Source organism: Colossoma macropomum, unplaced genomic scaffold (assembly GCF_904425465.1).
Source record: "Colossoma macropomum unplaced genomic scaffold, Colossoma_macropomum, whole genome shotgun sequence".
In the NCBI taxonomy this organism is placed as follows: domain Eukaryota; kingdom Metazoa; phylum Chordata; class Actinopteri; order Characiformes; family Serrasalmidae; genus Colossoma; species Colossoma macropomum.
Window position 1 is genome coordinate 35505063 of NW_023494799.1, and position 22621 is coordinate 35527683.

General features: G+C 39.0%; 1 protein-coding gene across 2 annotated transcripts; it reads left to right on the forward strand.

The window, feature by feature from the left end:
- Positions 1-858: 858 nt before the first annotated feature.
- Positions 859-17139, forward strand: bco1l (beta-carotene oxygenase 1, like). 2 transcript variants are annotated; one of them, XM_036585904.1, is made up of 11 exons: positions 862-1090; positions 3628-3756; positions 6919-7048; positions 7149-7296; positions 7407-7554; positions 9878-10095; positions 10771-11031; positions 12668-12773; positions 12853-12947; positions 13830-13941; positions 14483-17139. In XM_036585904.1, exons 1-11 carry the CDS (start codon positions 1006-1008, stop codon positions 14635-14637), a joined length of 1587 nt encoding a protein of 528 aa, XP_036441797.1. In that variant the 5' UTR covers positions 862-1005; the 3' UTR covers positions 14638-17139. The 2 variants fall into 2 exon arrangements, with proteins under 2 accessions (XP_036441798.1, XP_036441797.1); XM_036585905.1 differs by lacking the exon at positions 6919-7048 and having other exon boundaries at positions 859-1090; positions 7121-7296.
- Positions 17140-22621: the final 5482 nt, after the last annotated feature.

Below are 22621 nucleotides of genomic sequence, written 5' to 3' on the forward strand. Positions count from 1 at the left end.
TAAAGTCTTCATGTGGGGTTTTTGTTGTTTTGCCCAACATCATAGGTGTGACAATTAACTCAATTATCTCAGTTATCAATCAGTCCAAATAAAAGATTATAGAATAATTAATTAATATAGTTATATATTTGGTGCTTGCTTGTTTTATCCTCCTCTATAGCTATTATAATTAGTTGCCTTTTTATTAGGGCAATTAAACAGATTAATGAAAGGGGAATTAACTCATTCAGAAGCTAATTTACCTGCCTTTTCTTATCTTTACAGACTACAATACATAAAGGGTAAATCCATGACTTCTTCATTTCTGCATGATTCAATCAATGAGATGTCAATAAAGTAATTCAGAGAGGTTTGATGTGGGGGGGAAACCAGGGGTCTACAACGTAAATATAGCCAGTTTATTTAAGGTAAGATACTAGTACATCCAGAAATAACAAGGTATCTCCAGACAACAATCATCTGCATGAACCTCTCCTCCATGAATTTTTGAAATACGTAGTTTAGGCCAAAACCTTTTCTCAAATCTGCTGTAAAACAATGCCTCGGACATAGTCATAGCTGGGTTAACTAATATCTTTCTGTGAGGCAGCTGTTAGAGGCATTAGATGCGTCAGACGTCTGGTTCCTATCACCACCATTGTGAACAATTTTGACTTGGTACGTTTCTCCACAATAGAGAATTCCACATCGAACCTCTCTGACTGGCTTTGTTTAGATCGTAATGCCTAAATTATGCAGAGAATTTTAAAAAGTCGGGCGAGTGGTCCTTTAACTATAAAGGCCTATGGGCTTATTCACTCTCTCAGGCTCATTCTAGGCTCCACACCACGCCTCCAGTCCCGCTCCACTCCCACTACTCCTCACACTGTTGTAGACCATTAAACTATGCAGTATGGTGGACCGCAGTTATGTAACACGAGCGTGCGGCTGCGCACAGCTACAGGGTAAAGCAGTTAACGGGGGGAGATAAATTGAGGTAGAGCTCTCATCTCTCCGCAGGCAGTCATGACAGAGCCAACCCAAAACATAGAATCAGCGTTCTGCCGAAACGGCAAGGAGACCCCGGAGCCCATCAGAGCAGAAGTGACAGGTAGGCTTGCTGCGCCAGTGCGCTGTTTGAGGACAGCCTGGGAGCAGCTGGAACTTGTGGATTTGTCTTGTGTAGCTAAACCTGGCGTTTACTGAGTGCACGCTGGGTCACAATGGGTCACGCTGGGTCAGTGATGTTCAGCTCTCCAGCTCTACACATGCTCTGCTTGTATTTATAACCACAAACTACCACTAGACAATAAATGATCCGCTCAAACCAAGGCAGGTTTGCGGTTTTAGCTTTAGTAACCTGGTTTCTGTGACGTTTCAATTTACTGTAACTCAAAAAGGACGTTTATAGCTAGAACAGTATGGTAAAGTACAGTACGGAACAGTGCACTATGTGTATGCTGTGATCTGACTACAATACTAGTGAATTAATGCATGACATGGACTTCATTCTAAAAATCGTGACCTTTGACCCATCCCTTTTCAAAGTAATGCCAGGGAACTTGTAGAGAGGAGAATTATCTCTCTGTAACGCCTTCCGTGTTTCTCAAACGCTAGAGGGCGCTCACAAGCGAGCCCAGATTAATGGGTTAATATGGGGCATTTCACAGTTAAAAAATGCTTAAATATTTTTTAAAACAAAAGAATTTATTTAATAAAGAATTTTAACATCGCTCTTATATTTTTAACCACTTTTGAACTTGAGTTATAGGAGCTTAAAACGGCGCCTCGTGTACGTCCATATTGTCTGTGAGCGATCCGCTCGCCAACCAATCAGGACTCAGTAGCAGTAATGCCAGCGTTCTGCTGCCCATTTGCTGTAGAAAAAAAAATAAACGTACAGGTGAGTTTTCTTTGCGTGTTTAGTGAAATACACCCTTCTACTTTCTAAAATTAAAGGAAAGTTCTGGCCAAGTGATTAGAAACTATTAACTTGTTGTTATTAGCCACTTAACTCTGTTAACCCCCATACATTGACTCGCAGGCGCCCTCTGGCGTTTTGCAGTCCTGTTTTTGGTATATAGAGGGAAATACAAAGAGGTCAAGGACCCTCATAAACCCGCTAGTAGCAAAATTTTTATATAAACAGAAAAGTTGGTGCGTTGAACATTCTGTTGTGTTACGCAAGCATTGCAACTATGGCAGCTGAGAGGGCCAATCTCGGTGTCGTAGCTTATTCTATCAAAAAAAGACAGAAAACTTTACAGTCAAACCTTTACAACAAACATGTCTTCTTACGTTTTCAGTAGTTGCATATAGCAAGCTACAGCGGTCACATTTGTAGAGACTTTATTAAATTTAATTGCCATTTTAAATACGGCAGGTTTTATATTGCCTGTCGCTGCTGATTGGGTAAGACTCTGACACGCCCATCTAATGAGAGAAAACGTACCTCAAAGCCTGTTTCACGCCATTCCGACAATACATGTTGTTCAAGTCGAAAACCATAGCAAAACTGTGAGCAACGTTTTGAGATTAAGCGTAACCAAGGTTACATATTCTGAAAAACAAAATTCAACAGCCAAACACAGAGGCGGAGCTAATTAACATCTCTGTTTCAGCTTTGGGGGCGGGGCACTTACCTGCGCGGATTAGTGATCGGTGAGAGGGAGGGAAGTGCTTTAGCCGCTGGCAAATCAGGGAACTGTTTTCACTGCGATGTACGGACCGATCTTTTAGACCCTTGGCCAGTTTATATTACCACAGTGTGTGAAATTGACTAAATGTAACCTGCAGTATTTCTTATTGCTACTTTGCTAAACTAGAATTTGACCAGTTTGATGTTCTGATATATGTGAGCTAGCTAGCCAGCAGACTTAGCTATCTGGAGCTCAGTGAACCCCTCAGGGTCAAAACTAACAACACGAAAACCGTTCATGAACACTTTAATTGGAACACGGACAGAGGCTATAGCGTTACATAGTGCTGAAAGATTTTAGTTAGCCGGTCAGTTGCCCAGTTGTCAGAGAAAGTCGTCATGTTTCAAGTTTAGCACTTCTTAGTCAAGACTTATTAATTAATTAATTAATTATTAATAATGCATTCTTTTTACCCACCATATTTGGAATTACTGTAACATTACTTAAGAGGAAAAGCTGTATTGACAAAAAGTGCTCAGCTGCTTATCTGTGCAGTTAACTCTTCTGCAAAACCTCTGCAGTCATGTATCTACAGTGCCATGCGAGGTAAATGTGGGCTGTGATATCGGTTTAGGTATTACAGGTCATATAGATAACATACTGAAATGCAGATAACGCAGAATGCACTGAACACTGAACTCTGTACAGAATATGTGTTCATTCAGTAGGTCACTTAAGGTTGGTCAGAGGAAAACAAGCGAGTAATAAAGAATTATGGCTGGCTAAGAACCGTTTTACCAGAGATTAGGAAAAGGCAGCTGTTGTGGTTTGTTGGTCTCGTCCTTAACGCGTTTTTTTTGGGAAGTTTACCAAGAGTGTGATAAAATCCACAAGCAGAATTTTAGCTGCATCTGTACGAATATTTCATGTACTAACATAAAGCCATGTAATGTCCTGGTGTATTTGCATTTTTTCTTGTTTCTGTGTCCTGAATCGTGTCTGTTTGTAGGCACCCTCCCATCATGGCTTCAGGGCACACTTCTGCGCAATGGACCCGGCCTCTTCTCAGTCGGAGACACTTCCTACAACCACTGGTTTGATGGAATGTCCCTCATTCACAGTTTCACCTTTAAGGATGGTGAGTACAACTATAAGGAAAACATGCAGAAAGAGGCTGCGTTCAGTTTCTGCACGCTTAATTCCCGTAGTCGAGTAAGTTGGCAGGTTTATGGTTCACTGAATCTAGGAAAACTCTAAACTGAGGGTGGGGGCAGTTGCACTGTCCATAGCTTAGCTGTGGTTTAGAGTAACCTGAGTTTAGACCTGAATGAGTCATGTTGGTTCTTAATCTCCATTTCTGTGTCCTTGAAAGACTCTGTTTAAAGTGCACCTGTGCTTTAAACTAAACCTGATTACTGTGTCCTTTAAAAATCGCACATCTTGCCAGTAGATGGTGCTGTATACCAGAGTTGACTGTGGTTAAATACAAGAATATTGTAATTAAAGCACATTTTCAGCTCAGATATTTTAACATTGAAATATTAGCTCATCAGAGTAATTGGGCCTTTTGAGAGGCACCATTAGGTACTGGTGCAGAGGGTAGCATTGCTCACCAAGCAAGCCCCTTCCTTGAGTCAAGTCATTCTGTTCACTCAGTGTCATTCGGTTTCATGTCGGCTAATCTTTTAAAACGCTGTGGATACTTTTTCAAGCGAGTGGTTTTAGTTTATGTGTTTAAAATTGAGTAGCTTAACAAACACCATTGTGCACAGTTAGGTCCAGTGACATGCACAGACTTTGCGTAATTAACATTTCTGTATTAGGTTAGGCCTGAAATAAAAAAGTCTGTTATAATTTGCTCTAAATGTAAATTAAAGGAACAAATATGTAATACAGACAGCAAGCGTTTAAAATGGGTACTGCAGTCCAAATTCAGTATATTGGAGATCTGTCTGCTTCCACCCCGCTCCCCAGACTTGAAGCTCACACAGGTTGCCAGGTTGAGAACACTTAACCTGCACAAATGAGCGCAAGATGAGCACAACATTAAACTTTGACAAAGGCAGGTGATGACGAGTCATACACTGCAAGTTGATCAGCTAATATTGACTGGCCTCTGGTCATGGAACTCTTAAAAAGATGCCAAAGCTTTTTAGGCTGGGTCCAGTTTGTTTGCAGGCTCCCATGGTGCAGCACACTGTGTCTGCCTGCCAACTTGTTTCATATCTGGCAACCCAGGGTGTCGAAATGGTACTAGAAAATGGGCAGTGGGCGGATCACAGTCCAAAATGCAGACTTTCCACTCTGGAACAGAAATTTCAGAGGAGCACATGCTGGCTGTAGCACTGTTGACGAAGAAGCCCGTATTTCTACTTGACAAGTTTCCTTAATAATTGGTGACATATGATGGTCATTTTATGATTTAGTACAGTAAATACACCAATCAGGCATAACATTATGACCACCTCCTTGTTTCTACGCTCATTGTCCATTTTATCAGCTCCACTTACTCAGCACTGCAGTAACACTAATGTGGTGGTGGTGTGTTGGTGTGTGTTGTGCTTGCCTGAGTGGATCAGACACAGCAGTGCTGCTGGAGTTTTAAACACTGTCCACTCTATTAGACACTCCTACCTTGTCCGTCCACCTTGTAGATGTAAAGTCAGAGACAATAACTCATCTGCTGCTGCACAGTTTGTGTTGGTCATCCTCTAGTCCTTCATCAGTGGTCACAGGACGCTGCCCACAGGACGCTGTTGGCTGGATGTTTTTGGTTGGTGGACTATTCTCAGTCCGGCAGCACTGCTGTGTCTGATCCACTCAGACCAGCACAACACACACTAACACACCACCACCACATCAGTGTTACTGCAGTGCTGAGAATGATCCACCACCCAAATAGTACCTGCTCTGTGAGGGTCCATGGGGGTCCTGACCACTGAAGAACAGGGTAAAAGGGGGCTAACAAAGTATGCAGAGAAACAGATGGACTACAGTCTGTAACTGTAGAACTACAAAGTGCACCTATATAGTAAGTGGAGCTGATAAAATGGACAATGAACGTAGAAACAAGGAGGTGGTCAGAATGTTATGCCAGATCGGTGTACATTACGTATTGTTCCTGCAACTGAAGGCAGACAGTTTTAACGTTTTAATCGTTGTGATTATATATATGGTAAAAATCTGTAGTACATTTATTGATAAATTTGGAAGCTTTTATACAGTAAAATATGTCCTGCAGTGTTTTGTTTTAGTTGGGCTGATCATGTCGTAATTTGATAATATATACAGTTTAACATATGTTTAGTGGCGGATCAGGTAGACTAGTGTTCGTTTTAACAGAGCAGTCAGGTTTAATTTAACGTGCAGTGTTACACTGTTAAGACTAAACTGCTGCTAAACTAATGACAGAGCATAAGCCCCGGTGTCCAGTTTTATCTGAAAAGGGCCAGTGTGACTGTAGGTTTATACTCTGAACAAGCAGGAGCACCTCATTCCACTTATTTAATCAGTTAGCTGCAGTCTTCTACAACTGATCAGATGTGCTCCTGCTTTATTGTTATGAAAACCCACAGCCACACCAGCCCTTTGTGGATAAGATTGGACCAGCCCTGCACTAAACTGTGAAGTGCAAAGCCCTCAAGAACTGGACATGGACACATCAGCTTTGTGTTGAGCTCCACCTGGTGGTTTCATGCTGAAATAATAGAAAGAGCAGGCGGCTGTGGGGGCAAACAAGCAGAGATGTGTAGCAGTTTATTACATTTGCTCAGTTCTGTTTACTTAAGTACTTTTTGGAGTGTTTTCAAATAATAATACTCAAATATATGCTTTTAATATATGGTGTTAGAAGAAGCATTTAATGGGCATATAAGCTTTATGTGATGTGGCAGTTTTTTAAAGTTGAAAAAGTTCTGATACAAAATTGGTTCTTTAAGGAAGCATCAATTGAAAGGTTCTTTAGGGAGCCAAAAGTAGTTCTTCAGTGCTATCACTCCAAAAAAAAAACCCTTTTTGGCACCTTTATTTTTTTTATTTTGTTCTGTTGGTTGTGCACCTAAACTGCTTTGTCGCTGCCTACAGACATCAATTTTAAGGTTTATTGTTTTATAAAAGATGGAAAGGACCACAAAAATCGAAAAATAGTGCTTGATATATACTAGATGTGGAAGTTCCACTGCAGTTCCACTGTAATTCTATGGAAAACTCAGCCCATTAGAAATGTTTAGTCAATACTGAGTGCAGTTCTAGGCTACTACAGCCACTTCTGGAAAGGAGTAATGTCTCTGTTTTTCGTCAGGTGAGGTGCACTACAGGAGCAAATTCCTAAAGAGTGAAACGTACAAGAAGAACATTGCTGCCAACAGGATTGTGGTTACAGAATTTGGGACCATGGCCTACCCCGATCCCTGCAAGAACATATTCTCAAAGTAATTCCGTCTGTTTAGACCTGTGTTATAATTGTTTATAGATGATATGTGTTTACATTTTCTGTTTTTCAGAACTAAACATTTTTAACACACATTTCAGGGCCTTCACCTACCTACTTAATACCATCCCAAATTTCACCGACAATAATCTTGTAAACATTATACGATATGGAGAAGATTACTACGCGTCCTCGGAAATAAACTTCATCAACCAAATTGATCCATCGACTCTTGAAACCGTAGCAAGAGTGAGTTCAAATTGAAATAGCTGTTTTATTTTTGGACATTTTTAAAAGCAGTGCTTAATGTCTGATGATGAGCTTTCTGGTTTTGTATGTGTCTTGAACTGCTGTTTCAGGTTAATTACAGGAATCACATCGCCCTGAACTTGGCTACAGCACACCCTCACTATGACGAGGAGGGAAACACCTATAACATAGGCACGTCGATCATGGCAATGACCGGGCCCAAATATGTTATCTTCAAGGTTCCAGCCAATGCAACAGGTATAAAGGACAGCTGAAGTGAAGAACTCTCAGTTTCCTTGTTCCTTCACTTACTGGCTGTTTAATCAGGAGCACCTACCACTTTGTAGGTGTACATGCTAGAGACAGTTTAGAGTGTGTTGCTCTGGTAAGAGGATATTGGGTACTGAGGTGTTGCTGTGTTTCTATACTGCTGAGTTGAGTGCATTCTAACCAAAAATATCCACCGAACTGTGGTCCTGTGGTCAGAAAGTGACCGTTGATGACGAACTAGAGGATGACTAACACAAACTGTGAATGGAAAAGGAGAGCTGTAGTCTCTACCTGTACACCTACACGGTGCAACAAGGTAGGTGTATGTAATAAAGTGGTCAGTAATGGTGTTTTCCACCGAGTGATATGGTACAGCACAGTATAGTTACAAATCTGAAGCCAGAACTAGTCGTACCCTGTTCGAACATCTATGTCCATTTTCCATAGACCTCTGAAGCTGAGTTGTCATTATGTTGTCCGCTCCAAAATCCAATAATAATGCTCTGAATCCAGTAAACTTCTCCTGTGTACATTTCTTTCCTGAGTGACACTGGATCTTCTGAATTATGAGTCATGAATATCTAGCGTTAACAGTAAACACAAATAACAGTAGCAACAATAGAGGATTTTCAAGTACTGATTTACCATCTATTGATCCAGTTCACTGATTTTTGGCCAAACCATTAAGATTCTGTGATGATTGCATTTGACAAATCGAGGGTCTGCACTATTTCTAGCACCACCCACACGTTCGTGCTCAGCATGCTTGGTACGGTACACCTTAAGTGTACACAGCGTGTAAAAACCCAAGCAACACTGCTCTAACTACTACCCTTGTATCAGTACAGCACACACTACCATGTTGGTATCACTACTGTGTTGAGAATGGTCCACCACGCAAATACAGAAGGTGCTTGTGTGTTGACGGAGTACCTGATAAAATGATTTAGGAGTGTTACTACAAGGTAGCTGCACCTAATAAACTCGCAACTCCCTTTGGTGAATCTTTCTAAGGGAAGCAGGCCTCATAAGGTTAATGTACCCAACAATGGAAGCCTGTACTCCACCAATTAGCATCATGCAAACTGTATACTTACATCACCACACGCTTCCCTCAAACTGTCAAGCTATTAAGTAATCTTAAATATGCTTAATTCTATTTTTTATGATATGCTTCCGTTGTCTACAACATACTTTTAACTAGGAGTGGGCGATATGGCAAAAACCTAATATCATGATACTTGATTTTTAAAATACTGTCAAATGTTGATTTTTCTTTATCGTGTCACATTCTGTGGCGCAGCAGATCCAGTTGAAATGAACTATTTGTGCTGTCTTTGTAATGAATCATGTAGTGATTTAGTGTTCTTACAGCAGTGATGATATCCATGATGTGCTCAGAAAAGCATGGTGTGACATAAATTATCACGATAACGATAAAATGTCGTCATATTGCCCACCCCTAATTTAACCCTTTAATGTCCTCACCAAGAAAAAAGCAATGGACTTTCATATTTTGTATTTTTTATTTGTTTGGGGCAATAATAAAAACAATTTGTGCTTTTTTTTTCGTTTTTTTGACCCCACAATTTAAAAAATATTCATGTATACCAAATGGTTGAGATGGCACTTTGTGGCATATATAGTGACTCAAAATGTGCTCTACCAAATGGTTGAGCAGAACATTAAAGGGTTAACTATAAAAATATAAAACATTTGTTAAATTAGATTTTCTTCCAAACCATTGATTAATTGAAAGCTCACTCTTAATATTATAATATGATAATATAATGTGTTATAACAATAGTTAAATGAAAGATAAATTAGAGGTTTTTGATATTTGAAGTCATTTTAATAATAAACAATATGTATCACAATATTTAGTTTTTCTGAGGTTTCATAAGTTGGAACAGATGAAATGCAGCAGCAATGCCACATTTAAAATACTGTCAAAAAGCACACTTATTAAATGTTTCTCATCTCAAAAATAGGAACTAAACTGTCTCTGGGGTGGTACATAATTGTTTTCTTTTGCAGTTTTATATTTTAAACTACATTGACTCCACACACCTTGTCTTGACTCTATGCTTCTTACTTTTGGTTATGTTTTAAAAGTTTTTTTAGGTTATGAAAGATATAAATATGTACCTCTCCCCATTGGAAAAATCATTGTTGTACCTTTTTCAGGGTACATTTACATTGTTTATACATATATAACAAAATTGTACCAGCCCAGTACCTTTTTTCTGACACTAGACTGCTTTGCACTGCTTCAACCTCAAGGAAAAGATGAAGTATGTACTCCTTGCAGACAAAGAGAAGAAGCCTGTACTAAAGAAGCTGGAGCAGGTTTGCTCCATTCCTGTTCGCTCCAACCTCTACCCCAGCTACTTCCACAGCTTCGGGATGACTGCAAACTACATCATATTTGTCGAACAGGCGTTCAAACTGGACGTAATCCGACTGGCCACAGCTTACTTCAGAGGAGAAACTTGGGGCAGGTGCCTCAAATATGACAAAGATGATGTTGTAAGCAAAGTTTATTTAGCTTTTAGCCCACCTACATTCTCAGAGCAAAAAGGTTTTAAACTGTACATATCGCTGCTGTCGGAACAAAACCTCGTATCTCCAATTTTGTCATTTTTCAATTTTTGATATAATTTGAAAGTACTGGTAGTCCTATGTGTGTAAATTTCATGATGAGTGGACCAAAAGAAATGACCCAAAACTACTTGGAAAAAAGTCTGGTTCCATTGACTTACATTAAAAGTAAAGTATGTTTTTTTCCTTCTCCTGTAAAGTTACCATTTTGGAGATACAAGGTTTTGATCCGACAGCAGCGATATGAAGGTGCACATGCTTGTTGCTGGGGTGGGATCCTCCAGGGTGTGTCCTCAGTACCTTTAGTTAGAGAACAAAAATGTACAGTAGTCCATTGTAGTTGAACTGCATTCCATGCAGCCTACCTTGACTATCTTGAAGTTATGAAACCTTTAAAACTCATTTAAGGTAAACATAAAGACCTAAAGATCCATGATGCACCTCAGAGGTTATGTTTACAGTGTTTTGATCTTGGGGGGATAAAAATGTACCTGTACAGTTCACTTTTTTCCAACAGTGTATCTGTTCATGTCATATTTGTCACCTGTTTACATTCCCTAGCAGCCTCTCAGTGCAATCCCATTTTTATCTGCTGCCTCATAGACGCTGTTCCACCTGATTGACAGAAAGACTGGGAAGGCTGTGGACACCAAGTTCTATGGGGACGCTTTTGTGGTTTTCCATCATATCAACGCCTACGAGGAGAAAGGCCATGTAGTGTTTGACCTGATCACATACAAAGACGGCAGTCTGTATGACATGTTCTACATGGAAAACATGAAGAAGGAGATTCAGGAAGAAGGCGAGACTGTCCCTTCACCAGTCAGCCAGCGATTTGTCATCCCCATAAATGCTGACCTCAAGGTTAGTGGTGAGGAAGTAAACGTGTTTTCCTTTGTCAGTAATACTGCTCATGTGAGGTTATACTGCACCCTCAAAACCAGTAATTGTGTTAAAAGTGTTAACACCACACTTTTTAGCCCTTTTTTGCTATCCTGCAAGAACTCAGGATGCCTCTGGCACAGAATGCGTCATTAGAACTCATCTTTTTTTTAAGATCTGAACAAATTGGCTGTGTAAAATAATGAAACATTAAAAGTCTCAGTTAATACTAGTAATAACAAAATCAAGTAATTGTATATTAATGAGGAATTCCACCATTTTCTGTTTTCCAATTCCAAAATTTGTGCTTAATTAAATCTTGAAGATGTAAACAAAGTCATTCAAAGTGGTTTGATGTGAAATGCCGAATTCTAGAGAAAACTGCCTGAGTCACAGCTGTTCACAGCAGAGGTGATAGGAACCAGATGTCTGACGAGATTATTGCCTCTAAAAGTTTCCTCACATGAAGTTACATGAAATATTTAAAAAATTCCATGCTTTTGGATTTTAAGATTTTGATTTTAAATGTATTTTAATATCTGTTTATGGTGGAGTGGTGCATGCAGGGTGTTGTGTGGCAAAAGAAATGGTGGCGATTCACCACTATTTTATCGTTACCAACATTACGTATAAAAACTCAGAAGCCACATGTTTGCTCTCTTGTCATTTTGGATAGCAAGTAAAAACCTATAATTGCGTTGTAGACATGTGCACCACCACTGTAAAGTTAGGGTGTTTCTCTACAGTGCACCATTTCACATCAAACCACTCTGAATTACTCTGTGTTAGAGCTGGGCAACATGATAATATTTGTCATTATCATGATAAATTCCATCACTATATGTCACAATATGCTTTTCTGAGCATATTTTGGAAATCGTCAGTATTTAATAAAACATTTCCTCATTACAAAAGGAGCATAATTGGTACTGTTAATTGTATTTAGTGCAGTTTGTGAAATGCTGAATTCAAATCATTGGATTCATAGTTCTTGATAGCATTTGTTAAATGTGGCACTATTTTGTTCCGACTTATCAGATGGCAGAAAAAATATCGTGTATCATGAAAGACTGTGGAAGTTTCTTGATATTACATTTTTGCCATTTCGCCCACCTCCATTTTGTATAGATTGAAACAACTGAATTATGCAGAAATATTGGAAAATTTGGTGGAATTGCACCTTAATTATTTTTTAGTCATAGCCTGTTGAAACCAGTGGAGGTCTGTCAAAAGTGCAGATTTTAAACTGTCTTTCAATATCACATTGGTATTTGTAAATAGAAAAACAGCTGATTTTATTATAAATTTGTTGTGCATACAAACTCATATTACAGAAAGAAAAAACATTTTTCCTTTTTCCAGAACATTTATTTAAATTTAGCTTGTTGATAGTGAATGTAAATGGAATGTGAACAAAACTCATTACATAACTGATTATGTAATTACATAATAATTACATAACTACATTTAAATAGTTGAGCAGTAACTCTTGACTGTAACCAGTAACCACACTGGTTGACCAAAAATATGGACACGATGATGGGTTGCACAATTCATGTTATTTTTAATGCATCTGATTTGAGGATGTGAACTTTTTTTTTTCATCTTTCATTTTTAGGAAGTTCCAGTCGGCACTAACCTTGTGAAGCTGGAGGACACATCAGCCACAGCTGTGCTGCAGAAGGATGGCTCCCTGTTCCTCACCCCGGACTCATTGTTTGAGGGTTAGAATCACAAACTTTTTTGTTTGTTGTCACCGTCAGAATAACAGAAACATACTTATATACTTATACTTATTTACAGGTTTGGAGTTACCTGGGATCAACTACAAATACAACACGAAAAAGCACAGATACTTCTACGGCTCTAGGATGGACTGGTCACCAAAGATAACTAAGGTACCGTCCAGTCTACAGGAACGATTCCCTGGTTCCTCTTTCTAACTTTGCTAACTGATGTGATGTGTAAATATTCAGACATACTATTCACACTTCAGACCATGCGGTCCACATATGGACCTGCAAAACTAAGCTATAAAGCAGTCTATTGTTGTTGTAAGGCCATAAAATTAACTCATTTACATAAATCATTGTGTTCAGCCAACAGACGTTTAGTCTGTTAAACTTATAATGAGTGGTTCACCCTGGACTAATACACTTACGTGTAATAAATCTTTTCAAAACTGTCATAAAACAATGTCTCAGGTATCCTGTGGCAAATTCTGAATCACTTCAAGTAACTGGTGTCTGTGATGTAGATTTTAGAGAGTAAACTGGCTGGTTCACCACAACTGAGATAAGTTCTGACTTACTACATCTCTCTAGAACGGCATATTTCACATTGAACCGCTCTGAAAGACTGTGTGTACATATTAACCACTGAATTATGCAGAAAAATGATGGAATTTCCCTTTAAAGGCACAGTCACAAAAAACCCCCTTTTTAATTCTAAGGCATAAATAAAGGTTGGAAATGGTCATTTAAAAATGAACTGTGACTGCATTTGCATCATAAATCCACACAAACATCATAAGTGAGGAAAAAATAGCAGGAAAAACCCCCCTTTAATTATGGGCTGGTTGAACGGAAGGCTGCCTAATATTAGTAAACTGAAATCTTAGTCTTTGTACAACAACAAAATCACACTGAGCTCATTGAACTACGCTGCCTATTTAACTGAGCCACAATTGCTGTCAGATACACCATAAAGTGGATGGCAAATCCTTATGTGCTTATACGACCTACTAAAACGTGACATTCTTGACATTTAAACTTTTGCAGGTCACTAAAGTGGACACTGTTACCAGGACATACATGGAATGGACAGAAAAGGATTGCTACCCATCTGAACCGGTGTTTGTGGCGTCTCCGGATGCTGTGGATGAGGATGATGGTGAACTTCTTGAATCTTTAATTTCAAAACACATTGGGGGGAGCATATGCAGATTAACCATGTATAGTAAATGTCCCAAAAGTATAGGGGTACCCCTATTAACTGAAGAATTGGGCTAATTAAGGCACACCCTTTATTGGCACAGGTGTTCAGTTGTGCACCTACAGTAATCCAGAGAAATGTAGTCACAGAAAAGCATCAGCAGGAAATGCTTTAGGAACTGAGGATTGAAACTGTGTTCTTTGGAGTTATGAAGAACCATCCAGTACCTTTAGGATGAACAGGAGTGCTGTTTGTGATTCAAAACTAATCTTCCCACATCACTAGCTGAGCTTACTGATGATTGAATGCAGTCAAATCCTCACAGCAGTGTTCCCAGAAGAGTAGAGGCTGCTTTTGCAGCAACTCCTGCAAACTTTCAGCAAAATGTTGGAACAGCAGGTGCCTGGATACATTTGGAGATATAGGGTGTAACATTTAAAGTACAGAGAAAGTGCAAAGCATTCTGTCATTTTTAATTGTTGCCATTTTTCTCTTTTAGGTGTTATTCTCTCATCTGTTGTCTCTCTCAGTCCCAAGAAACCCCCATTCATGTTGGTTCTGGATGCGAAGACCTTTAAAGAGATCGCTCGTGCCTCCATTAATGCCTCCGTACACCTGGACCTGCACGGGCTGTTCATCCGCGAGAAGTCTTAACTGGAACGGCCCCGTGAACCAACCAGCATTCTAAAAGACTTGTGTAGTGCTCATTTACTCAGAGCAACTTGGTTTGTGGCCCTGTGTTATTGGTGACTGCACAAAGGCACACTGTCACAAATAAGTAGTTAGTTACACTAAAGCTACTTTTCAAGATCGAGATCAAAATCAAGGACAACTTTTTGTTATTCCAACCATATACAAGTATAAGGTGGAACACAGGGCCTTCAGGGCCACAATGCAATGTACAGTACAAGGCCATTCAATACAAGTGACCGAGACATGAACTACATATAGTGCAATTAAACAAGACTCTGCAGGGAAATACACTGTATTACAATACAATACAAAAGTACAAAACGGTGCAAAACTAGTCTTAAAGAAATGGTTTGGCGGAAAAAACAATTTACATAAATCTTCATTTACCCCAGATGAACTCAGTCAGCCAAGACATGTTGAAACTGAGAAATTGTGTTTCAAAATGTTGCGACAGGGGCAACAAAAGACTGGTGAATTTGTGTAATTCAAAAAAACTTTTAGAAGTGAAGATGAGGAGGGGTTCACCACTCTGTGAAATTCTGTGCACGCAGATAGTACAACAATTCAAAGAATAACGTTTCTCAACATAAAATAACAAAGAACTTTGGATTTCATCATCTACGGTACATTATATCTATATAAAATTCTGAGAATTCAGAGAAATCTCTATATGCATGAGAAAAGGCCAAAAAAAAACCAATATTGGTTGGCTGTGATCTTTTGCGTTAAAAACAGACAGGACTCTGTAGTTGAAATCACGGCATGGGCTCAGGAACACGTCTGAAAAATCATTGTCTGTGGACACAGTTCGTTGCTGTGTCCACAGATGCAAGTTAAAACTCTACCATGCAAAAAAGAGACCATATATAAATGCCATATAAAAGGGATCTAGAAATGCCGCCACCTTCTTTGGGCCCAAGCTTATTTAAGATAGACTGAGGTGAAGTGGAAAAATGTCCTGGGGCCTGATGAATCAAACATTTTAAATTCTTTTTGGAAATCATGGATGCTGCATCCTCTGGGCTAAAGAGGACAGAAAACATCCAGCTTGTTATCAGCGCACAGTTCAAAAGCCAGCATCCATGATGGTACTTGGGGGATTAGTGCACATGGCATGGATGACTTGCACATCTGTGAAGGCACCAATAATGCTGAACTTTTGGAGCGACATACACTGCCATCCAGACAACGTCATTTTCAGGAAAGACCTTGCATATTTCTGCAAGACAATGCCAAACCACTGTGTAGGCCAAACTGCTGTGTAGGCTAAACTGGCCTGCTTGCAATCCAGACCTGCAACCCCTTGAAAACATTTTGCACAATATGAAATGGAAAAAGCGCCAAAGGAGACATTGTTGTTAAAAGAAGAGGTGATGCAACACAGTGGTGAACAGGTGCCTGTCCCAACGTTTTGGAAAGATAACAAATTCAAAATGGGCAAAATGAGCACTGGTCAGAAAACTATAACATTTCTCAGTATCAACATTTGATGTGTTGTCTTTGTGCTATTTTGAATTAGATATAGGGTTTAAATCATTTGCACACCATTGCATTCCGTTTTTTTCCCCCCACATTTTGCACAGCGTGCCAATTTTTTGGGATACAGGGTTTTGTCTGGTTATTTATAGAAACAGCAGAAATCCCTAAAGTACTCTAGCATTCTTTTGTCCATGTGACATGCATGCATGTGAAGGGTGGGAGTCAAAATTTGGCACAACACATCTTGGCTAAAAACGGCTGCCTGCTGCGTTTAGCTACATGGTGAGGTTTTGTTCATTTTTATAGATCACAGTAAGTCATACTGTGTCCTAAACCACATGGACTAGTCCTAAAAGGGTTTGAGCGATTTTGGGGATGTATTTATGAAAAGATTTGACTATTGACTAAACTTAAGAAGCACAATTTGGAATTGTGTAAATTAGATTTTTTGCCAAACCGTTCTGTTAAAGCCCAACAATAAATGATTATTTATTATAGGACATATCGTCTTGTTCTACAATAAATATACCAGACGAAATGACAGACAGTAAAACATAGTATAGTACAGTATAAGAATGAGTATGACACAACAAAGTATAGACTGATGAGCCAAAACATTGTAACCCCCTGCCTAATATGCTGTTGGTCCTCTATGTGCCACCAAAGCAGCTCCGAATTACCAAGGCGTGGACTCTACAAGTTGCGAGGTGGAGCCGTTGTTGTTCAGACTGGTTGTTCTACCACATCCCAGTGATACAGATTGAGATCTGGAGAATTTGAAGACCAGTGCAGCACCTTGAACTCTTCCTTAAACCATTCCGAACAATGTTTGTGCTGTGGCAGGGCACATTATCTTGCTGACACTGCCCATTGCAGGCATTTTCCATGGCGGACAGTGATTAGCATGGGCACTGTGACCAGTCTGTGTGTTGTGACAAACTCCTCTCATAACTGTCATTAAAAATTTCTGAGACTTGTGCCACAGTACCTCTTCTGTCAGTTCGGACCAGATGGGATAGGCTTTGTTGCCCTCACGGGTCAATAACCCTTGGCTGCCCAATGCCCTGTCTCTGGTTCGTCTCTCTTCAGATCACAGTCGGTAGGTACTCACCACTGCTGACCAGGAGGACCTCACAAGCCTTTCCATTTCAGAGATGCTCTGACCCACAAATCAAACTAATCAAACATTACTAACTACAAGAACTGACTGTTCCATTACCATTGCATCTAAGGCTACATTCACATTACCAGGTTGAAGTGGCACAAATCCGATTTTTTACCTAATGTGACTCAGATCTGATGTTTTCAGAGCTGTGTGGACACGCAAATCTGATCTGTTCAAGCCCCACCTGAGCTACTTTCATATGTGGTCCTAGATCGGATACAAATCCAATTTGTGGCCATGCGACCTTAATGTGAAGCTCAGGTCAGAATTTATGTGCTTTTTTTCCAATGCACGTGCGCCATCATACAGCTTTGCCATGGCAGCAGTGCCGAACAGAAGTTAAAGTCTGTAAACGGTGGAAAAGCAACACATCTCACCTTTTTCACCTTCGTCTCGCTCTAATAATGAAGCTGAGAGCTGATCAGAGTTAATTATCTTCAGAGCCAAGGCTCGTTCTGCTCGTTAGTTTGTTTGCTGATGATGCACGTGACGCATGTGATTCATTCATGTGATGTTACTGAGTAGGATGTGCGCATGCGGGTCATTTCAGGACGCTGGTCCATTCACATTAATGACAGATTTGAATCACTTACCTAAACGGGTGTGAACCAGATTGTCAGAGAGAGCAAAAAATCGGATTTGAGCTTTGAGGCTTGTAATGTGAACATAGCCCAATATGTCCCAGACCTTGACATGTGCCATTGTTGGTGAGACAGTCAACATTATTCGCGTCCTCTGTGAGCAGTCATAATGTTTTGGCTCATCTGTGTACACTGGAGTAGATCAGCTGTGTAAATTATATATAAACTGTAATGCCAGCATATCATACTACAAGCACCAAGTAACCTGTTAAAGATAGCAGGATAATACATTACACCAGCAACGTAATGAACAGTTCTTAAGTGGTCAGTGTGAACAGCCAGAACAGGGGATCCCAGTGCCAGTCCTGGCGACTCCACACTATGGACATTTTTGTGCTTTTTCCAATTTAGCGCTCCTGATTCAACTCAGTGACCTTCTTCTGGGCTGAGTCAGGAGTATAGCATAATGATGCTGGTACAAGCTTATCACATGCCATGATATTCTTTTCCTGTGAAGCTTATAGTTTTAATGTGTTAATATTAATAATGTTAATAATATAAGTAATAACAAAACTGCCTCTACATGTAAAATTGGGGAAAATGTTAAAGTTAGCTTTGGTCAAGCTACGTTATATTCAAGATAGTTAAAACCACATATTACAGGAAAATACAAGCATTTCTTCCCTAACATTATTTGTGCAATTTTAATTTAACAGGATTCTCAGGGCAAACTTTGACCTGAGGACCTTATGCACTGCATGTTCTGCACTTGCAGCCTTTTTCGTTTACAATGTCGTAATCATGCATGGCTTAAACTTGTATATAAAAAGGTAGCAGATTGCAGGACTGCGCCACTATTTTATAAATCTCTGATTGTGTGACTACCTATTGTGATTATGTATATTGGGTTAAATTGTGTCCAGTCTTGGTAATTAAATTATCTGGAATGACGATAATGCATTTTCATGCCAGCACAAATTTTGTGAAGTAAATTTGTAAAATAACACTTTTTAATGTTGATTAATTTTTAAGATTCTGAATTTTATGATGCTGTATGATTCTTTTCTCGCTGAAAATAACACTAACAGTTACATTGATCTTACTGATCTACACTGTGGGTCCAAAAATATCCAGACACCCATTCTGACATCCTAATGTTGCAGGATGAAGTGTAGGCCCGTATTCACAGGATCATCAACTGACCACTTGAGATTAATGTGGGGTGGTCTTCAGGTTGACAAGAATCAGGTGTTCAGATGTTTTCATATTCACTGATGTTAAGCATCTGTTTTCATCATTGCAGGTTATTTATTCTTAAAAATCGGAAGCAATCTGGTGTGCTGGGACAACTACAAGCTTAAAGCTTTTATTACATTAGAAATGTTCTTTAATGAGAAGAAACATGAGGCAAAATGCAATCTGATCCTCAGAGATGTGAATAATATAATGACCAAGGGTTGATTATATTAGTTGATTGTACTTTTGATTCTATTACGGGACATCATAGAAGGCAAAACAAAGCTTGAACTGCTCCTGCAAGCGATCACATTAAAATCATTTTAATTTTTTCCTTGAAATATGACAGAAAATAGATTGTTTAATATCTGATGATGAGGTGAAAACTTACCTAGAAAACTCAAAAACACAGTTCATCATATTTTGTTGCTGTCCAAAGAAAAACATGTATCTCCGAAATAGTAACTTTATAGGAGAGGGCAAAAACTTTCTTTACTTTCAATGTGAGTTAATGGAAAGAGATTTTATTCCAAGCAATTTTGAAGCATTTTTATTGGTCCAATCTTCATAAAACACAATGTAAAGGACAGCTGCTGAGCTCAAACGATGCAGAAAAGTAAAAATCGTAAAAAATGGAGATACGTGTTTTTCATTGGACAGCGACGATATGAAACTGAGTAATATGCATCCCATCATACAAAGTAGCTTTACCAGTTTGTATGTAATTCATACAAATATATACATTTACCACTTCAAAGTTGTCAGAAAATGCACTCATGCATTTATATTATTGTTGTACAGTAAAATGAGTAAACCTGACAAATAGGATGGAAGGACCAAGATCTTACCGCAGCAGTTCTACTCACCGAAATGGAGGACAAGCATCCAGATCTCCATCACCTCCAGCCCGCTACCTCTGACAGTGGGGCACTGACCATCACTGATCTCTCTCTGAGCTCCATTTATACATCTGTTCACTGTTGTATAACTTGCTCAGTGTTCTACTTATGGAATTAGTACAAGGGTATTATCATGCCACTGTACTGGGTGTGAATTAATAACTTATTTCTGAGAATATAATAGACTTTTACACCTTGCCATATTTAGAGAAAGCTAATCAGTCCAGTGTTTACTATCAGTGAATTAAGGCTGTTATGTAAAGAGACCTTTGAACAGTACACTGAATGAAGGCTGAGAGCAATGTTCACTCTTTATAACTGATTATGGCGTCTCTGTGAATCTAAAATTGGATGAGCCGTGTGATTCCACTGTACGTCATGCTTTAATTGAAATTCAGGCTGTTTCTGAGTGAAAATAAAAGCATTTTTACATGTAAGTTTCTTCTTGTTTCCTCTGCAGGAATAAAACTCAGAGTACAGATAAAAGCATCTGTTTTACAGCATAACTTTTATGACTTAGATGGCCTTTAAAACCTTTACGATCATAAAGTTTAAAAATGACTCATAAAAGACTACCACTGTGTACAATCATGTTTCATGTGTTGTGTTTAGCCTTGATAGATAAATAATGATAAAAAGCAAACATGATAATAATAATGCTGCAAAGTTTAGAGTGGAAAAAGAGGGATCAGAGCAGATTTCCATAGCAAAAGGCACATTTACAGCAAAGACTGGTACAAAGTTGAGTTGAGGAAACAAAATGAAAGCAATTCTGTGAAATGAATAGAAAATAGCTACAATATTTATCCCTGAAGGTTGAAAAGCTCTTGGAAGAGACTAACTGAGGCCTTATATCCTTATGAAAAAGATCAATAGTGAAATGTCTACATTCCTATGAGAGTAATAGTAAATTTAGACAATTACTGTAATTTACGAGACGATACTACACACTATAACAGATTACTCTAAGACAGAACTACAGGAAGGCAAGACTATTATTTAAGCTATAGAACACAAGTGCCATTGCGAATAAGTCACAGCTGTTATTCGGTCACAGGTACATGCCGAAGGCAAGTACAGTCGGCAGCCTGATGTTATTAACAAACTTACAGTTCAAGTGTTTCGTTGTTTTTTTTACAAACAGTTCTTCAAAATAAACAAAAAACAAAGGAAAGAAGTTCTGAATATTATTTCAAATGTCTTTACTTTATTGGAAATTCCTTCTGCTAAAAATAGCATCCATTTGTGTTACGGATAGTGTGGTAAAGTTGGTTTTATATGGACATTCACTAGATATTTGACTTTCTTCCCTTAATTTCTTGTGAAATACACATCGTGATCAAAACTACAGTGCCCTCACTCTTAACGGACAAAGGAGAAACTGCAATATATATTTCTAAATTGTTATTAAATTTACCTGATTTTTTAATTTCGAGGAGGGTAGACACTTCAAACATACTACAATCCACCCTCCTCGGGACAGCAGCAGTAGCAGGCACAACAAACTGACCTTTTTAATTGGAAATATGCTACGCTCCGAGAGACACTTTGCATGGCCACATTCACTAAGTGCCTCATGGCCAGGTGGAGCCTGTGGCAGACGCCACAATAGTATTTTATAATATTATTATAGTTCTTTTTTTAAGGGTTTCATAAAGTGCTGCATTTTTCAATATAATGCAAAAAATGTGCACTTATTACAGCAGAAAACACGATCACCGAGTTCTCTGCTAGCAAATTCATCCAGGGTTGGACGAGATGCTGACCGAGAGAGTTTACGGCTACGTCCGGACTGCAGACAAATCAAGTTTGTTTCTCAAATCAGATCTTTTGAAACGACTGTCCGCGCTGTTATTTGCAAGTGATCAGATCACAAAAGACACTATAAAATCTGATTTCAGCAGCCGGAGTGTCCAGACTGAGACGCATCTATAAATCATCTTCCTTCACTGGACCTTGACAAGGTGGGTTGATCTGTCTTGAAAGCTCAGCCTCTGCACTTTGTTCTATTGACTAAGACTTGGTCACATGCACTCTGTACATGCATGTGCTGGGCTCGAAAAGCGGCCTGTGAGAAATGAAGCTCTCCAAAGCAGAAACAGAAGCTTCATGCTGAGCTGAAAGGCATGGAAGCAGATAAATAAACGTGTTGATTAAGAAAAAAAACAGTTGTTTTTGCCAAATCAAAATATGGAGGCATCATAACTGTCTATTCCAGTAATAAACTATTACAATAAACCAATAAAACAGTAATCTTGTTCCAGTCTGCAATAGAATGAGGTTGTATATAGCTCTAAATCCAGAGGATTCCAGTGCCAAGCAGATAATCTATCTTATCTCTCATTAAGATATACTCCTGTGATACTGTACAGGAAAGAAAACTAGGCAACTGGATACCATCAAAATGCACACAGCTTGTTTGCAGTAATCAACTATATTGTAGTAATAAAGATGCTAAAGTCACTTAAGTTTATTATTTTCTCACAAGTTTCTTCAAAACACACAACAACAAACACATCTGTTCCGAAATGTTCTGATAGGAACGTCCCCTTGAATTGTATCCCTGCTGTTGTTCAAGAAATGAG

What these genes read in the sequence shown, in the direction of transcription:
- bco1l (XM_036585904.1), top strand. Translation starts at nt 1,006, where the DNA reads ATGACAGAGCCAACCCAAAACATAGAATCAGCGTTCTGCCGAAACGGC. An exon ending in AATATGACAAAGATGATGTT is followed by an intron (nt 10,096 to 10,770) that starts GTAAGCAAAGTT and finishes GCTGCCTCATAG; the next exon opens with ACGCTGTTCCACCTGATTGA. An exon ending in TGCTGTGGATGAGGATGATG is followed by an intron (nt 13,942 to 14,482) that starts GTGAACTTCTTG and finishes TTTCTCTTTTAG; the next exon opens with GTGTTATTCTCTCATCTGTT.